Consider the following 19,478-nt stretch of genomic DNA (forward strand, 5'->3'; position numbering starts at 1 on the left):
CTCTGAATAAATGGCTGACTTTTCATTTCTCTTCAAATGCGCATTGCTGGTACAAGCTAGGCAGACAGCAGACTCCGAACACGACAGCCCCACCTTTCAGTCGCGCCTCCTCTGCAGCAAGTTCCCCCCGCAATCTCACGTTAGGGAGTGAAAGAACCCCTCCACCCGGGGAGTTCCTGGGTCTGCGGAGGCGTCCTCCGTGATACAGGGCTCATCAATAATGAAGCAGCTCCACAGCCACTTATGAGGCCAGGAAATTGCTGCTATTCATCAGCTTCAAATAATCGAATCTGTGCCACAGTGCATCCAATCTCTTCCAGCAGGGAGAGCACACAGAATTTTTATAATTTCCATTATACAGTTCAGGGTGGACTGAGTCCAATAAATCAGGACAAAATGTCATTCTACACAGACTGAAGCTCTTCTCTCCTCTGAAATGATCCTGGCAAAGGAGACCCTGTGCTGTGCGCAGGCAGCCCCATGGGTCTTATCTCACCCAATCCTCAAGAACGGTGTGGGACAGACATATATACACGATCACGTATAAAATCGATAACTAATGAGAACCTACTGTATAGCTCAGGGAACTCTTCTCAACGCTCTGTGCTGTGCTTAGTGCTCAGTGATGTCTGATTCTTTGCGACCCCATCGACTGCAGCCTGCTAGGCTCCTCTATCCATGGGATTCTCCAGGCAAGAATACTGGAGTGGGTTGCCATGCCCTCCTCTAGATCTTCCCCACCCAAGGATTGAACCCAAGTCTCCTGCACTGCAGGAGGATTCTTTACTGTCTGAGCCACCAGGGAATCCCACTCAATGCTCTATGGTGACCTAAACAGGAAGGAAATCCAAAAAAGAGGGGATATATGAATATGTATGGCTGACTGGCTTTCTGTACAGCGGAACACAACACTGTAAAGCACCTATACTCTAATTTTATTTTTAATTATATTAAAAAAAAGAGGACCACATGGGTTGGGCGTGAATGCCCTCCTTTTCTAGCTCAGGACACGGGCTCGGAGAGGGTAAGGCGCCCGGGGCTGAATTCCAGTCTGCCCTGCTGTGCACTCTTGCCTGAGGCCCTGGGCAGGGTGGCGGCTGGGACACCTTGCGGGCTGGGACTAGCACTGGCCTTGAGCGGAGGACAGGACCAGCTGAAATCAAGCGGGGGAAGCTGTTCATGTGAGTTCCACAGGCGAACAGAGACAGAGTCCAGGACGCGCTTGGCAGGCGAGGAGAGCTATGATTAGAGAGAACGGCCCATGCAGCTTACCCCAGACACGATTCAGCACCCCGCAGGCCCCGCCCACCAGCTGGTCTGTGGCTTCATGCATGTCCGGCCGTCTCTCCCATGAGTTGGTAAGCATCTCAAGACCGTGTTTAGACCTTTGCCCTACCTACTGTGTGGCAATCTCTTGAGAACAGCTCATTAAGTAAAAAACATCCTGCTGCCCAATTCAACTGCAAACCCCTCCCAAGCTTAAAAAAAACAGGGCAGAACTGAAGAGGTGGTTCTGTGAGACTACCTCCTGAGGTGTGGAGAATAGGTATACACCTTGCCCAAGTTAATCATTTACTGCGGCAGCCTTCACTGGCCATCGGGGGCTGAGTTTAAAATCAAGACCTGGGACTTCTCTGGCAGTCCAGTGGTTAAGACTTTGAGCTTCCGATGGTGGGGGCATGGGTTCAATCCCTGGCTGAGTAACTAAGATCCAGTTTGCTACACAGCATGGCCAAGATAACAAAATCAAATCAAGACCTCCATGCTGGATATCCCAACAGGAACTTCCAGGCCACGGCCCCACTACCAAAGGAAGGCTCCATCCATCTCGGGGCTTCCTGGCTGACAGTGAAGTCTACGTGGGCATCGCATGGAATGCCACTCCTGCCATCAATTCTGGTGAGCTCTCCTCCGCTGGATCACAGTGCTGGGCACCAGTTGTCTTTGTCTGCCCTCCCCCACCCCCGCCCATCAAGGCCATGCTCTTTCCTTGTCCCATGTGATTCTGGGGGGCTCTCAGTCACTGTGACCACAGCCACGGCCCGTTAAATGTGGCCTGGCCAGAAATGGTACCCAATGCCCCTTCCCACCTATGAGCCAAAGTACAGACATGTGGCGAGGCCAGGGCCAAGCAGAGGCCTTCCACGAGATCGGGAAAGCGAGCAAAGGCAGAGAAATGGCTTTCTTTGCTTATAGAACATGGGCAATAAGGACACAGACTGGGGCTGCTGCAGCCATTCTGCTGACGTGTGGCAAGGCCCTAAGAATGAAGCCAGCACTGGCGGGAAGGCAGGAGATGGAGAGACAAAGGGAGCCCTGATGACCTTTCAGCTTCTGGATCCAGTCTTGACATTCCCAGTTCTAAAAGCCCATACAGTCTCTTTCTAACCTCCTCAAAATTTTTTTTACTTATTTATTTGGCTCTACCGGGTCTTAATGATGGCATGGGGACCTTTGTTGCCACGTGTGGGATTTTCCATAGGTGCGGCATTTGGGATCTTCCCAAGCTCCCTGCATTGGGAGCATGGAGTCTGAGCCACTGGACCACCTAAAGAGTCCCCTATAGCCTCTAAGGAAACTGCTGGAGTTGAGTTTCTGAGTTTTCAACTGAAAGAGTCCCCATTAACAGAAGAGACTGAGGCAAGCCCGCAAAGACGGCAGGGTGGCAGTGAAAGCACCTGCCGAAAGGCCGGCAGCTGGCTAGGCACACGTGACATAAGCATATGAAGACCTGAGAACGGTCGGTATTTACACCACTAGGAGAGTTTGTGACTAGCAGATGAACCATTACTACCTACGACATGAGTCACTGAACAAAAAAAGTCAATACCTGCTTACCCAGGATGGACAGGATCAACATTCTGGGCAGAAGCGGATCCAAAAGAGGCTTGGGGAGGATGCTCAGGTAGGCTGTGGGGAACACGGAGAGGACTCCCGACCTTCGCTTCCTCATTACCTACTCCTTCATTCCTGGAATGTGGGTCCCACCTCGTTCAAACTACTGCTCTCCACTTGGAGAAAAGCTATAGGCTATCTTCCCAGAAGATGTGTCTAAGCATGGAAGCATCACGTTTTTGCACAGAACTGCAGGAAACGCACAGGCTTCTGCAGTCTTTATCTAGGGGCGCTCTAGGGGTCCAGAACTCTGCTAAGAATTTAGTTCTACTGAAACCCAGCTCTGAAGGAGGCAGTCTGAGTATGTCCTCTTCAGGTGGAGCAGCCTTCCCTCCATCACTCAGCCCAGTCTCGGTGTCCTCCTCGAGCCACATGGGGGTCTGCAGCGAGACCAGAGTCTTCTAGTCCTCTGCCCATTAGTCTGTCCGTCTCCAAGAGAGTGAAGGAACGGAGACCCCAGTTTTGTCTGCATGGCACTCCTGCTCCCTTGGGAACTGACTTCCCACTCCCCCACAGAGGTCACACCGCAGGATGCTCCCCTCTCTCACACTGGCCACAGCAGTCCCAAGCTGGGTCCCAGGTACAGCTCCTTCTCTGGGGATTCTGGAACTGGGACCAAGCAGGAAGGCAGGCTCCAGAGGCTGCAGGTGAAAGATGCAAACTTGGGAATCTGTTAGTGGCCATGTTGTATCTTATCACAGGGACAGCGAGCAGAGGAAGGAAGGCAAGAGAAGTGAGAGACAGGAGACGCACAGGAGGGGAGGCAGAGGGGATGTGAGTGATGGGGTCCCACCCCTTCCAGAGGCCCAGTTGCATCCCTGCTCAGGGAGACCACCCATATCTTTTCAGTATCTCCACACTGCACAAGAACTGCCTCAAGCAAGCCAGGCATGCCTCAAGTCCAGGCCTTCCCTGAATCTTCATTTCCCTTGAAAGGCTTAGCAACTCATTCTTAGGGTTTCGAGAAGTAATACTATGTTGGTTAAAAGAATCCCCAGGTCTCCATCCCCAACTTCTTGCCAGCTCTTCCCTTCCCACTTGGGTGTCATCTGTTATTACAAACTTGACACATAGAGCGGAACACCTCCTGTGTGCCCCAAATCGGTTTGTGCTTCAGGGAGACAGTCTAAGGACCAGTGGCTGCATGACAGGATCACCTGGGCACTTGAAGAAATTTCTGATCCAAGGCTTCAGAGAACAACTGAACCAGAATCTCCACGGGTGCAGCCGAGGCCTCTGAAAATTCCCCAGGTGGAAACAGCCAGATAAAGAATCACAGACCAGACCAAGGAAAGGCAATTCACGGTAACGCTCGCCAGTCCCTTGCTCACGGCAGACATCAACAAATAATTTCCTTACTCTGAAGCCTAAAAGCAGCCCCAGAATCCTTTCCACCATGGCCGCCATACAAACATCAGACTGAGCATGAGAGATGAAACACCGCTGCATCCTGGAGCTGACCGAAATGGTACAGGATCTACCTTCTTAGATTTTAGAACCTGGCCTACGAGGAAATGCTTGGATTAAATGTGGCCCAGGCCCCAATCAGGCTCAACCAAATGTTTGTTTTCTCGGGTCTTGGTTTAATGAGGTGTCAATGAGAAAACGTTCTCATCTGGCTTAGGATTCTAGGGGCTTTGGTTTTAATTTTACAAATTAGTTCTCGTTCCCACTATAGAAAAGAAAGGGGGGTGGGGTGGGAAGCATTTCTCTGTGTTCCTTTTTTCCTTCCCTGATTACCCCCAAAAGAGCTTTCAAATAATCTGCTAAGTATTGAAATACTGAAGTCATAAACTATTGCAGAAAATCGGCTTACTGGAACAACAGGAAAGACATTCTTTTGCCTTTCAAAGCCTTTCCCATCATCTAGAGCCAAAAATATTATCTTCTGACCCGAAAAGCCACTAATAAACCTTGCTTCTATAGGCTAAGCAAGAGGCATGATTTTCCCCTAAGCAATGTGGCTGAGAGAACAAGACTGTTCTCTGGGCCCCCCAGCCCATATCCATCCTCTCCCACCTCCTTGTCACCTTCAGCTTCCAGGTACTTTACTCCTGCTCTCAAGCTGCCTAGAGTCCCCACAACTGTCCCCATTCCCACAGGCTCCTTTCCTCCACAAGAGCACCCCAGCCCCAAGTTAAAACCCCTTTCTTTTTCCCTTCCTATCCAAATTCCAGTCACAGCTAGCTGCTGAGCACAATCTCTAACCACAGTCTTAGCACTCATTCTCTCTTCGTAGAGCTGTTTATACACACAGAATTTGGTGTTTCTTTTCCATTTACTTAAGAGTTTGGGAAAAGCCTGCCTTATGGGGGCATGCAGAGGAAAGCCAGCAATGGAATCCCTGCATAACTGAGGACCATTTTCGGGCATGACGCATTAATAAAAAGTCAAATTAATGGTACTATATTTTTTGCTACTGATCCACTGAAAAACCAAAAAACAAATAGAAACAAAAAACGTAACACAGGAACCTTCAGTTACAAAGATAATTCATTTGTGTTCCTTATTCCCCTAAACTTGAAGATAAAAGAAAATGAGATGTTTTGTGCCACATTTGTATTTTAAAACATGAGGCTATTACAGAGTAAAGTCAGTCAGAAAGAGAAAAACAAGTACCATATATTAAGGCATATATACAAAATCTAGAAAAATGGCACTGATGAACCTATCTACAGGACAGGAATGGAGACGCCGACATAGAGAATGGACTTGAGTACGTGGGGAGGAGACGGAGGGCAGGAGATGGCGGGACGGACTGAGAGAGTGGCAGGGACATACGTACACTCCCATGAGTGAAACAGAGCTGGTGGGGAGCGGCTGCAGCACAGGGAGCTCAGCCCCGTGCTTTGTGATGATCTAGAGGGGCGAGATGGGGGGGAGGGAGGCTCAACAGGGAGCGGACAGTGTACATATGGCTGATGCACAATACTGTACAGCAGAAACCAACACAACACTGTAAAGCAATTATATTCTAATTTTTTAAAAAAGATGAGGTTGTTGATACCAAAATCAAAGATGTCACAAATAAAGAAAATTAAAGGGTGATATCACTGATGAACACAGTGACACAAAAATCCTCAACACAGTATCAGCATACCAAATCCAACAGTATGTTAAAAGGTTCACACACCATGACTAAGAGAGATTATCCCAGAGAGGCAAGGGTCAATCAACATGATATACCATATTAACTGAAGAATAAAAACCATATGAACAGAGACCCAACAGATGCAGAAAAAGCTTTTGACAAAATCCAACATCCATTCATGATAAAAACTTTCCAGAAAGTAGGCACAGAGGACATACTTCAACATAATAAAGGCCAGATATGACAAACACACAGCTAATGTCACACTCAATGGTGAAAAGCTGAAAGCATTTCCTCTAAGATCAAGAAAAAGGATGCCTACTCTCACCACTTTAATCCAACACAACACTGGAAGTCCTAGCCACAGCAATCAGATAAGAAAAAGAAATAAAAGAAATCCAAATTAGAAAAGAAGTAAAATTTCCCTGTCTGCAGATGATACTATCTGTCTACCAAACATACAAAATCCTAAATAGGCCACCAGAGAACTGCAAGAGCTCATTAGTGATACAGAAATCTGTTGTATTTCTATACATCAACAATGAACTATCAGAAAGAGCAATTAAGGAAACAATCTCATTTACCATCATGTCAAAAAGAATACAGTACCTAAGAATAAACCTATTAATACCTAAGGAGGTAAAAGACCTGTACTTGGAAAACTATAAGACACTGACAAAAGAGATGGAGGATGACACAAACTGATGGGAAGAAATCCCATGCTCTTGGATTGGAAGAATCAATATTGTTAAAATGACCATACTACCCAAGGCAATCTACAGAATCAATGAAATCCTGTCAAAATACCAAGGGCATTTTTCACAGAACTAGAGCAAATAATTTTAAAACTTGTATGGCAACACATAAGACCCCAAATAGCCAAAACAACCTTGAGAAAGAAGAACAGAGCTGGAGGAATTATGCACTCTGACTTCAGACGATATAAAGGTACAGTAATCAAATCAGTATTGTAATGGCACATAGATCAATGGAACAGAACGGAGCTCAGAAATAAACCCATGCTCTTATGGTCAATTAATTTACAACGAAAGAGACAAGAATATATAGGTGAAAAGACAATGTCTTCAATAAATGGTGCTAGAAAACTGCAAGTGAAACAAGTAGTGTTTATTAGGAGGAAAAAGAGTAAGTATGGACAGACACACAGGTGAGCTCAGAGAATTTCACCTTCATGGTGGTTTTATTATAATCACTTTTATGGGGCATTTCTTCCAGGTTTTCCTTCAGCCAATAACCTTACTTTGCCTGGTTCTGAGTCTGTACTTGGCATCATTATATTTCAGGGCCCTTCCATGTGAGCCCACGCATCTCTTGGCCAAGATGGATTCTAGCGAAGGGGCCTATGGGTAAGCTGACATCACTTACTACAAGCTGACATCTCCTCTCGTTACCTCCAAGGAGCCTTTCTGGGCATGTGTAGTTGAGAAAGTCTCCTTGACTTTGAGAATGAGAAATATGTGGTCTTTTATCTCTTAACTGGGCAGGCTCAGCCCTTCTCTCTCCTGCTGTTTTGGAGTAGCTGTCCAGAGGGGAGAAACAAGCTGTTCACCCAGAGGCCCATCTAGCTCTTGCCTCTGCTCCACATTCCCTCCTAAGAGACCTCATCCTCTCTCATGGCTTTAATTGTATCTTGCTGCTAAGTCGCTTCAGTCGTGTCCGACTCTGTGTGACCCCATAGACGGCAGCCCACCAGGCTCCCCCGTCCCTGGGATTCTCCAGGCAAGAACACTGGAGTGGGTTGCCACTTCCTTTACCAACGCATGAAAGTGAAAAGTGAAAGTGAAGCTGCTCAGTCCTGTCCAACTTCTAGCAACCCCACTGATCGCAGCCTACCAGGCTCCTCCATCCATGGGATTTTCCAGGCAAGAGTACTGGAGTGGGGTGCCATTGCCTTCTCTGTAATTATATCTTGAAGTGAAGTGAAGTGAAGGGACTTCAGACGGTAAAGAGTCTGTCTACAATGTGGGAGACCTGGGTTCAATCCCTGGGTCGGGAAGATTCCCTGGAGAAGGAAACAGCAACCCACTCCAGTACTCTTGCCTAGAAAATCCCATGGATGGAGGAGCTTGGTGCAGGCTACGGTCCATGGGGTTGCAAAGACAGACCCTCCTCCTCATACAGACCAGCAGATACAACTGCCTACTTGATATAATCACCTGGACATTTTAAAGGCCTTTGTTAAAAACTGAACCCAGCATGCTCCTTCCCCAGATATATAATCTCCAGAATATCCTGTTAAATAAGGAAACATGTAAAACTGTGTTTAGTATCGTTTGTACATCAAAGGGAGAAAATAAATGAATAAATAAATATCACACACACATTACATTTGCATACACCTTCAGAAAAAAGAAACAAAAGGGGGATAAATCAAATAAAAATGGGTGCCTACCGGGGAGGAAGGAGAAAGGGTGCAAGATATACAGATTCAAGGAGATTTCTGTAACTGCATCCTGTTACACAGTTTTGACTTTGGCAAAATTTGTAATATAAAAGTTTACATAATTTTAAACTAAATCAAAAGGAAAAACCTCTAAAAGTGAAAAACAAAATGAAGCAAATCAGTGTTATGTCATGGTGGGAGTATACCAATGTGAAGAAAAGGCTTCTAAACACAGTACTCTGAATATATATACATCCCAAACTGGGACACATTTTGGGGCCCAGAAAGAAACATAAAGAAATCATGAATTTCATTCTAAATCTTACTGTTAATAGAGAAAAATAACATAGTTATTTGAAAGCTATAATAAGTATGTTTCAGGTGTGCTGAACAAAGTTTACATAAAAAAAAAAAGAAAACTGCTGTCCTTAGAAACCCCAGCTTGCAAAGCTGGCCCTTGGCTGACATTTGGGAAACTGGATTTCGGGTGGTTCCCACAATTCCCAGAACTGATAAGAATGGCTCACTATGCCTAACCTGTCTGTGGAAACAACATGGTTTATGTTGAAAACCTGCCTTCCTGCTGGAAGTCTGGAATTTTGGTTTGTGTTAGGCAGAGGGTGCTTATGTGATCTGTCCCCAGTAAAACCCTAGGCAATGAGTCTCTAATGGGTTCCCTTGGTAGACAGTCTTTCACACAACTGGATGGGGTTCCCATTGAAAATCAAAGCTTTATTGGTCAAGATTGGAGGTTGCTAGAGTCCAAACTCACAACTCTGAAAACTAATAGAGGGAAAGAATCAAGCATTTATCCTGCCTTTTACTATGAACAGCATTTCAGACTAATCATATAGGTGTGACAAAAACATCTTCTTCACTGAAGAATTCCAGGTAATAAAATGCAGAAGGAAAAATGGCTCTAAGCAATGATCAATGGATGCTAAAACCATTTAGGTGAAAGAGGGATGAAGATTTTGTAACAGAGGGATCAGCTATGACCACCTGAACCCACGGATATCTTAGAATCTCTATATGACAGACAGACACTAACTGCCTGTTGATTTCAAAGAACAAGACACCCACAGCACTAGCTATGAGGTGGTCTCACTAAATAACTGGACCTGAATTGAATCAAGCCTCTAGACTGCACTTCTCATTGACAGAAAATACGAGGAACAAGTTGAACATGTCAGATGACACCACACAGAAGCAATCAGCCAAATCCTGGATGTGGTAGACGATGACCTACCTCCTCCAACAAATCAGTGTCACGAGAAAAGTGAAGGTAGGGTGGAGGAAGGAGGCTGTAGAGCTACAGAAATACAGACCTAATGAATAAAAGCCGAAATAACAAGAAAGTCAATCTGATTACATCACTCTTCTTTAAAAGCCCTGGGCCCCCACCCCCACTCTTCTGGCTGTACCTCTCATCACGTCCCCTCTGTGCTCTGGCCACAGTCACCTGCATTCAGGGGTGAGCCCATTCCTTCATTCCTTGGGTCCCTACACATGCAGTTCCTTCTCCCTGGGAGAGAAGTGTAAGTTCAGGTCCTCCCCCTGTTACACACCTTCTCAGTACCCTGTACAGGGAAATGTGTATATTTGTTTCATATCTGCCCTTCTCCCAAAGACTAGAAGTTCCTTGAGGGCAGACACCACATCTTTCAGCAGAGTCTGACACATGGTAAGTAGGTACTAAATAAAAATCTGTTTCTCACACATGCAAACAAACAAGGTATGAACCACATGGCCCAGTGCCACCAGGTGGGAATTTGGAGACACTTTAAATCAATCAAGCCCCGCATAATCCCGGCTAGTCTTCACGGCTGTGAAGTCTGTAATTTTCAGGACCCAGAACCCAGCCTGAGGAGCTGAGGCTCACAGAGAAGGACTCACCGCCTCGTGGGACTTGGGAACAGGAATGATGATGGCCAGCACGCAGATGAGCTGGAAGATGGCCCCCAGGAAGAGTCCATACCGCAGCAGGTTCTCCAGGAACGTGGGCTCAGGCACCTCGGGAGGGGAGAAGTCCAGGTCGGAAGCCATGGCCCCAGCTGCCTGCTGCCTGAGGTCCCCTCCAACTCACCGCTCTCCAGAGCCAACTTCTAAATTCAAAGAGTTAATGTCACGTTTCCACAACTGATGTTTAAACGGTTCCACTTACACACACACGCCCACATACATGCAAGAATATGTAAAGCAACTGTGGTGAAATGTTAACAGCTCTTGAATCTAAATGGAGGATATGCGCAGAGCCACCGAATCATTCTTTCAATTTTCTTCTATGTTTTAAATCTTTTCCAAATATGAAGTTACAGAAAATAAATAAATGTAAACACTTCAACAAAAATCTCAAATCAACATACATTTGCTGAAGGTCTGCTCTGTTTCAGGTTTTCTTTACTTGTTCACTTATACATCCAGTCATTCATTTAACAAATACTTATTGAACACCAAGCACTGAAGGCTAAGCAAAACAGTCTTCTCTTCTCTCGAGGCCAACTTCTAAGGACAGAAGGACAGAGGAAGACAAAGAACTCATCCAGATGGAACATGCCAGCTAGTGGTCACTGTTTGAAAAAAAGCTTCAGAAGGGCATCATTTTATTTTGTATAGAGTGACAGGAAAGGCCTCTCTGAAGACAAGACAGGAACGAAGTGGCGGAGACGGGAAGCGTGAGAGTGAGGCAGGGCAGCATCTCTGGGAAGTGTAGCCCAAGCAGAGAGAAAAGCAAGTGTAGAGGCCTGTGGTCAGGGATATGAGTCCAAAATGGCCAGAGACAAGTGCAGGAGGGAGAAGGAGGAGGTAAGATAGAGAGGAGAGGGACTGACCTGGAAGCACCCTGACACTCTGATTTTATGAAGTCGCCACAGAAGGGTTTTGAGCAGAAAAGTGACATGATCTGACTTACATTTTAAGTAGGGCAAGAATGGACATGAGGAGACCCGTGAGGAGGCTACTATCAGTAATCCAAATAAGAGATGCTGGGGACACAGACGACAGGGGCAGTGGTGGTCAGCGGTGGCAGGTCCAGTCTCAATCCACCTCTCCAGACCCTCCTTTCACCAGAGCCCCCAACTCCTAACACCCTGGTCAAGCTGAAAGACCTGCCTGTAATTCTCCAAGAGCACTGAGCTCTTTCAAATCCTAGGCCTTTACCCAAACTGCATACTCTGCCAAGAATGCCCTCTCCCACTCCGACCGCTTGCCAAGTCCCCACTCTGCCTCTAAGGCTGAGCTCATATCACCTCCTGAGCATGCTTTTAGCACTGCCCTCCTCCTGTCCTGGACTGAACTGCTCCCCCTCTACCACAGCACCCATGAGTGGCTTCCTCTGGCCCACCCCAATTTTCTCAAGAAAGGGGAAAAGTTTTGGGAACCAGACCCATCTGACTCCACAGCCCTTTGTATTTTCAGGGATCTATGCCACAAGGAAACTTTCTGCTAAATCTAAGCTGTCTGATATCATGGTCATGATATCACGTGGCTATTGAGAGTTGAAACACAGCTAGTCCAAACTGAGATGGCTGTTAAGTTAGATACACACACAATTTATAAGCGAGGATGATCCTAAGAATGAAAAATATCTCACTAGCAATGTTTTATATTGAATCCATATTGATGGCATGTTGAAAAGATACACTGGGCTAAATAAATTATCAATTTCATCTATCTTAAAAAAAGAACGAAGTTGGAGGATTCACTTTCTGATTTCAAAATGTATTATAAAGCTACAATAATCAAAAGAGTGTGATACTGGCATAAGAATCTAGGGCAATGGAACAGAATAAAGAGCACAGAAGTAAATCCTCACATATACAGTCAACTGATCTCTGAACAAAGGTGCCAAGACCATCCAATGGGGAAGGATAGTTTTGTTAACAAATAGTACTGGGAAAACTAGATATCCACATGCAGAAGAATTAATGGAAGTTAACTCAAAATGTTTCAAAGAACTAAACTTAAGAGCTAAAACTATTAAACTTATTGAAGAAAACACAGGAGGAATCTTTATGACATTGGATTTGGCAATGACCTCTTAGATGCCAAACCACAGGCAACAAAAGAAAAAATAAACTGACTTCATCAGAATTGAAGATTTTTGTGCATCAAAGGGCTTTATCAAGAGAGTGAAAGACAAACTGGCAAACAGTTTGGCAGGTTCTAAAAAACTTAAACCTAAAATTATCATATGATCTAGCAATTCCACTCCTAAGTATATATACCCAATAGAATTGCAAGCATGGACTCAGATACTTGTACACCAATGTTCACAGCTACACTATACACAATAGTGAGAAGACAGAAAAAACCAAGTATCAATCAACAGATGAGCTGATAAACGAAATGTGGTATATTATATATAAACACCCACACGTTATGTTTACTCGGCTGCTGAGATGAATAAAATTCTGACACATGCTACTACATAAATGAATCATGAAAACACAGTTAAGTGAAATAAGGCAGACGCAAAAGGACAATATTGTATGATTCCACTTGCTAGGTACCTAGGAAAGGCAAACTCATAGAGACAGAAACTAGACTATAAGGTTACAGGGACCTGAGGAGGGGGGATGGAGTAATGGTTACTGTTTAACGGGTACAGAGTTGCAGCCTGGCATTATGAAAACGTTCTGGAAATAGTGGTGATGGTTACACACGCTGTACACTTAGAAGTGGTTAAAATGATAAATTTTATGCTATGGATACTTTACCACACACAAAAAAACTGTACCTATTTCTTCTTACTTTTTAAACATAGCTACTAGAAAACTAAATTAAACACGTGGCCTGCATTATACCCCTATGGATGGCTCTGCGTTTGCCCGAAAAGCTTCCTCCGCTTTGGCTCTGACACTTCGTTGCTCTGCAACATTTTTCCAACATGAACGCGGAGTGACTAAAGGATGACAAAAATGATCTTTGAAGTGAATAGACTGGGGGGTTTATGCAAATACACATGGTCTACCTTTTAACCTAGTCTCTTAGGAAGGTCATGCGCCTGTGCCGACAAGGTGGCCATTGTTCCACGCCACTCCTGTCTCCCTTGGGAATGGTTTTCAAAGTCTGAGGTTCACTCCCCCACCCCCAAACCCTCAGAGCTGGCAGATCTTATCCTCCCAGAAAAGATCTGACTTCTGGAAAGAACCCAACATCATCCGGATCGCAGGGTGGTGAATCAGGTGGAGCCTCAAGCCCAGGAATACCATTTTTGGTCAAATACAAGGTATGACGCTCAGACCCTCGGCAGATTGTTTGTAGTGGCTCAGACACTGGCTCTGAAGTGAATTCCAAGGCGGCTGCAAGAACAGCTTCACGAGAGGAAACATACAGCCAGGCAGGGCACTGCATCCTCATGCTGTGTGCATAGCAAGGCATAAAGAAGGTCTCTCATTTCTTCAGTTACACCTCATAAATACACACTTTTTAAAAATGCCCTTGGCCCTAAACTTTACCTTTAAGGCTGTAACCAGCCTAGGGGGTTTATCAATATTTAGATTTATTAGTGTTACTAACAGCAACATTGTTAAGAATATTTCTAATACAATAAAAACATGGGGCCAAGAGTCAGGCTAGGGGCACAGACTCTGCTTCTATTACCAATTAGCTACACTTTGGACCAATCTAGAGACTTATTGATGTTCTCAGGAGCCAAACAACAATAATGCATTCAAAGCTATAATGCATTTAGAGTTTTTTTAAAATAGCAATTAGGCAACACCTAACAAGAGTCATAAAAGTGATTATTATATCCTTTGACTGAGTAACTCACTTCCTGGAATTTACAGTAAGGAAACAATTCAAAAGAAGAAAAAGGCTTCAGGTACAAAAAAAAGAGTTCATGGCAGTGCTATTCAGAATACTGAAAACCAGGAAGCAACTCAAGTGTCCAACAATAAAGAAGCCATGATGTACCGTAATGTTAACCCAATTACGGTACACCATGGCATGTTGCCCCTTGGCTTAAACAGCAAATACAGATGTTGTGTATCAGGCCAGTGCAAAGTCTTTGCAAATTTATATTACATGAAAAAATTAAACAATTACATAAACACTATCACTGCAACCATGTATAAATTGTGATTTCACTGGCTAAAGATCAAAAGAGGCCATAAGAAAATGTAAATAGTTGCTATTAAAAGTGAAGGGGCCATACGTTTTAATTCAGGGGAGAATCTTATTGAAAAAATTAATATAATCTAAAAGAAAAATCCATGCCCTATCTGCTCTCTTCATAAAACTTTTATAGAGTCTAATGAAATGTTGCCCAGGAGAACTTTCTGCAATGACTGAAATGTTCTATGCTTCTGCTCTCCAATATGGTAGCCACATGTGGCCAGTAAGCACTTAAAGGAGGACTGAGGAACTGAATTTTTCATTTTAACTTCAATTAATTTATAAATCATCACATGTGGTTAGAGGACTCCCAGACTGGACAGCACAAGTATAACCAGAGGATAGCTGTGGTAACGTTCTAGAAAACATAAAATGCTCTCTACATCCTGTGTCTGCTTTAGAACTCCTGTCTAGTTTTCTCTGCACCCGTGCTTTACTTCCTCGCCCGCCTGCCTGGATTTCTGGGTTTTCCTTTCCTGACTACAGAAGTCACAAGAGTGCTACTCATCCTTTGGCTCCCAATGAAGAGGCTCTTAGCTCTGACTCCGTGACAGGCTTTGCTCCCCGACCCCCTCCACTGTCACAGCAGATCATCTGCTAGATGAGCACAGTGCTTTACAGTCTAACTCATTCAATTCACAACCATTACAGACAGGGGGTATCACTAATGAGGATGAGGAAACCGAGGCTCAAAGAGGTTATGTGGCCTACCCAGGGATTACTTGGCTGACAAGGAGCAAAGTCAGGATTCAAACTGCCTGGTGGGTAAGACTGAAACTTACCTGGGGGTCAATGGTTCTCAAACTGCAGGTTTTGGCCCATTAGTGAGCCATGGAAACCATTAAGGGGCTTGCCGCTGACACTTTTTAATTTTATTAACCAGTATAATAGACAATATCACATTAGTAAGGGTGAGCATTATATCTTGAAGCTTTTTTTTTTTTTTCCAGTTATATCCATCTACATCCCAGCATGCATGTTCTGGGTCAAAATTCATTTCTTATTGTTTGAGAAATACCACACAGTCTAATATTCTTATTGTTCCACTATAATAAGCTCCTGAGGTAGCTGGGACCCAGGGTCCATTTTGAGTTTGTTCCAGGGACTGACACAAATATCTGGTAACTGATCAAACCTGTGCTTGTTTCCCATCTTTAAAGAGCAGCCTCATTTAACAAGGCGGGGGGGAGCTGAGAGGCACGGGGCCTACGTAGGCTCGCCCACTGAATCAAGGCAAAGCTGAACATCCTGCTATGTCTCTAACCCTGTGGTGCTCCAGACTTGCTTAAGAGCAAAGGTTTGGTTTGTTTGTTTGTTTTTTAACACATGGGGATACTCGTACCCCCACTGGAATTTAATAAAAAGTACAGACTCATTTTGGAGAAGGAAATGGCAACCCACTCCAGTATTCTTGCCTGGAGAATCCCATGGACAAAGGAGCCTGGTGGGCTACAGTCCATGAGGTCGCAGAGTTGGACACAACTGAGCAACTAACACACACACACAGACCCATTTATTATCAAACATGGAAAATAATTTCATAAGGTCATCAGACCCCTTGAGGCTCATCCATGAATATCAGACACCAGTGGTCTGAGACATTCATTAACTGAACACAGAGTTACTGAGTCCCAGCCATGGAGTTTCTATACAATCAGAGGCACCCAAACACAAAGATATAATGTAATGTCGGCAGTGAGTAGTATGAGAAAATATAGAGAGGGAGGTAAGGAGTGCCATTTTATATGAGGTGGTCAGGGAAAGGCCACCCTGAGAAGGCAACATTTCAGCAGAGGCAAAGAAGAAAGTGAAAGAACAAGTTATTTCAACATCTGTTAGGTACCCCAAGACGGAGGAGAACAAGGGATAAGGTCTGAGGCAGAAATGAACTTTATGATCAGAGGAGCATAAAGTGAGCAGCTGTTTAAGACCAGTAGGACTCTGGGTCAAAGGGCAGCCACTGGAAGGTTCTTAGCAAAGAAACAACATCATCTGACTCATTTTTAAAGGGTCCCTGTGGCTGCTGTATTGAGAACAGATTGCAGAGGGACAAGAATCTGAAACAGGGAGACTAGTTAAGAGGCTACTATACTAGTGGTAAAGAACTGAGTCCTCTACCTGCAATGCAGGAGTCCCAGGATCAGTCCTTGAGTAGGGAAGATCCACTGGAGAAGGAAATGGCAATCCACTGCAGTATTCTAGCCTAGGAAATCCCACAGAGGAGCCTGGTAGGCTACAGTCCATGGAGTCGCAAAAGAGTTGGACATGACTTAGCGACTAAACAACAATTATTAGTCAAAACGACACATCTGCACCAGGCAATGGCACCCCACTCCAGTACTCTTGCCTGGAGAATCCCATGGACGGAGGAGCCTGGTGGGCTGCAGTCCATGGGGTCGCTAAGAGTCGGATACGACTGAGCGACTTCACTTTCACTTTTCACTTTCATGCACTGGAGAAGGAAACGGCAGCCCACTTCAGTGTTCTTGCCTGGAGAATCCCAGGGATGGGGGAGCCCGGTGGGCTGCCGTCTCTGGGGTCGCACAGAGTCGGACACGACTGAAGCGACTTGGCAGCAGCAGCAGCAGTGGAGGTGGTAAATTCTCAGGTTATAGATACATTCTAAAGAGAGGGCCAACAGGATTTCTGGGATGAAATCTAAAAGACAGAAATTAACAACGAGACCTGAAGGTGAAATTATTCTGTATGATACTGTAACAGTGAATATAAGATAGGAAGTATTTGTCAAAACCCACAGAACTTTACAGCACAAAGAGTAAACTTTAATGTACACAAATTAAAAAAAAAAAAAAATCATTTAGGTATCCAAGATGGGATGTAGAATGTGACATTCTGAGTCGAAATATACTACAAATGGATGAGGTAATTTCACGGAAGGGGTAGGGGGAATGAGGTGCTGACCTCAGTAACTGTGGAAATGGACAGAATTGAGAAGACTAAAAGCAAGAGGAACTGTACATGGGCTGTTGTTTTCTGCATGGTATACAGTTAACAATTCTGAAACTATACACACACACTGGAATTGCACTACTGAGTCAATGGATGGCAGATGGTGGGAGCCAGGTTTGTTACAGTTGGGAATAGAAGGTTATAGATAAGCCAGAGGAGGCTGGATGGTCCACGTGGATGGATAAGCGTTGTGGATATCAGTAAAAGTCATATTTAGATTATTACAGATACAGACAGCTATATATATATATATATATATAGAAAGAGGGGCGGGGGAGAGGCTAGCCTACACACACATGTCTCTTGCCTCGCATTTTCTGAGAGGGCCTAGAAACGGGAATTCCAAACAGTAGCAATAAGCACGCCTAGCACCCAGACCTTGGTGTCTAATACGATTCTCCAATACAATGAACCAGGGGCTCCTTAGAGAAACGGTTAAGTCTAGGACTGAAGCAGGAAATATATAAGATGAGCCTGTAACAGAAAGTAAGAAAGTGTTCAAAAAAAACAAAACACATTGATCAGGGTATGTCAAAGGGATATAAGACCCACTTCGATGGCCAAAGCCAGAACAATCTGCCCAGCAAAATAAATTAAGTAGTCCTGGATTATAATCCAAAGTATGAAAAGAATTATTCAAGGCCGTACTGATATTATTTAATAAGCAAACAAACTTCCCAAGGAGAATTTAAAATAATTTATGTAAATAATCTGTCTTAAAGTGTGAAGTATAACTCCACACTCCTTAAGGACGGGCTGTGCATAATGACTTCCTTCCAGGAGTACAATATGGAAGAGTGGTAGAAGGAGAGTAACTTTACAGTGGAAGAACTTGACTACTTCAAGCTAGTGATATGGGGTAACATCGACAGTGATGACGTATACTGACAGTACGTACCCCACTGTGACGGTGTGAGGTACACACAGCATAGTATATACCCTGTGAGGTGATGAGAATGGCACTTTACCTCCGGGATCTTCCTCCCCCAAACCTGTAACTCCAATGTCATCATAAGAAAAACATCAGACAAATCCCAAACGAGAGTCATTTTATAAGATATCTGACCAGTAATACTCAAAACTGTCAAGAAGACTTTTCTACAAGAAAAGTCTGAGAAACTACCACAGTCCTAGAAACCTAAGGAGACATGACTAAACATAATGTGGGATCCTGGAACAGAAAAAGGACTGAGCAAAGAAAAAACTGAGCAAATCTGAAGAAAGCATGGACTTTAGTTAGTTACCAATACTGGTTCATTAACTGTGACATGAGTATTATACTAATGTAAAATGTTAATAATAGGGAAAATTGTTGGGGGGACATATGCGCCACTCACTGTAGTATCTTCAGAGTAATTTTGAAAATCTAAAATTATTCTAAAATTAAGTTTATTGGAAAAAAGTCAACATTTCAAAATAAATAACCCTTCAAACATGTATAGATGTCCAGACTTAGCAAACAGAAACTAAGTCTTGTCTAACACAGAAAAACCCAGATTCCAAGTATCTTGGTAGGGTATCCTTGGCTTCTAATGAAATGATTTTAGAATTCTGCTCTGAGACTTCAACTGGAACAGAATGGGTAACAGAAAATCAGTGTCAGGAATTACTAACTACCCTGTGCTGTTTACCCAGACCCCTCCCATTACAACAAATTCCCAAGAACTGCTCAAAACTGAGTTCGAATTTTGTCCTATGCAAAGATAAGCCATCTCCCAGAGCAGTAAAAGCTGGCAGCCAGTGGGCTGAAAAAGACGGGCAGATGTCCTGTAAAATGTCATTCTGATGTGGTTGCCACAAGAAAAAATGTGGTTTCACAGATTCATTTCTCACTTCTCTCAAAAAAAAAAAAAAATCAGCAAACACGCATTGTACATTTATTAGGCCTTTTGCATTCACCATCTCATTTAACCCTCCAATCAACTCTATACACCCATTTTACAGAGGATAAAACTGAGAACCAGAGAAGCAACCAGAGCTCGCCCACAGTTACCGAGT

The 19,478-nt window shown here is 44.2% G+C and overlaps 1 protein-coding gene across 1 annotated transcript in view; it reads right to left on the reverse strand.

The window, feature by feature from the left end:
• Positions 1 to 12,267, reverse strand: part of MANBAL (mannosidase, beta A, lysosomal-like) — a 20,809-nt gene extending 8,542 nt beyond the window's left edge. Inside the window, exon 1 of the mRNA XM_010829189.1 lies at positions 10,287 to 12,267. Coding sequence (XP_010827491.1) covers positions 10,287 to 10,436 — 150 coding nt within the window. The 5' untranslated portion in view covers positions 10,437 to 12,267. The remainder of the gene's footprint in view (positions 1 to 10,286) is intronic.
• Between the last annotated feature and the right edge of the window lie 7,211 nt (positions 12,268 to 19,478).

Source organism: Bison bison, unplaced genomic scaffold (genome assembly GCF_000754665.1).
Source record: "Bison bison bison isolate TAMUID 2011002044 unplaced genomic scaffold, Bison_UMD1.0 scf7180017864500, whole genome shotgun sequence".
Classification (NCBI taxonomy): domain Eukaryota; kingdom Metazoa; phylum Chordata; class Mammalia; order Artiodactyla; family Bovidae; genus Bison; species Bison bison.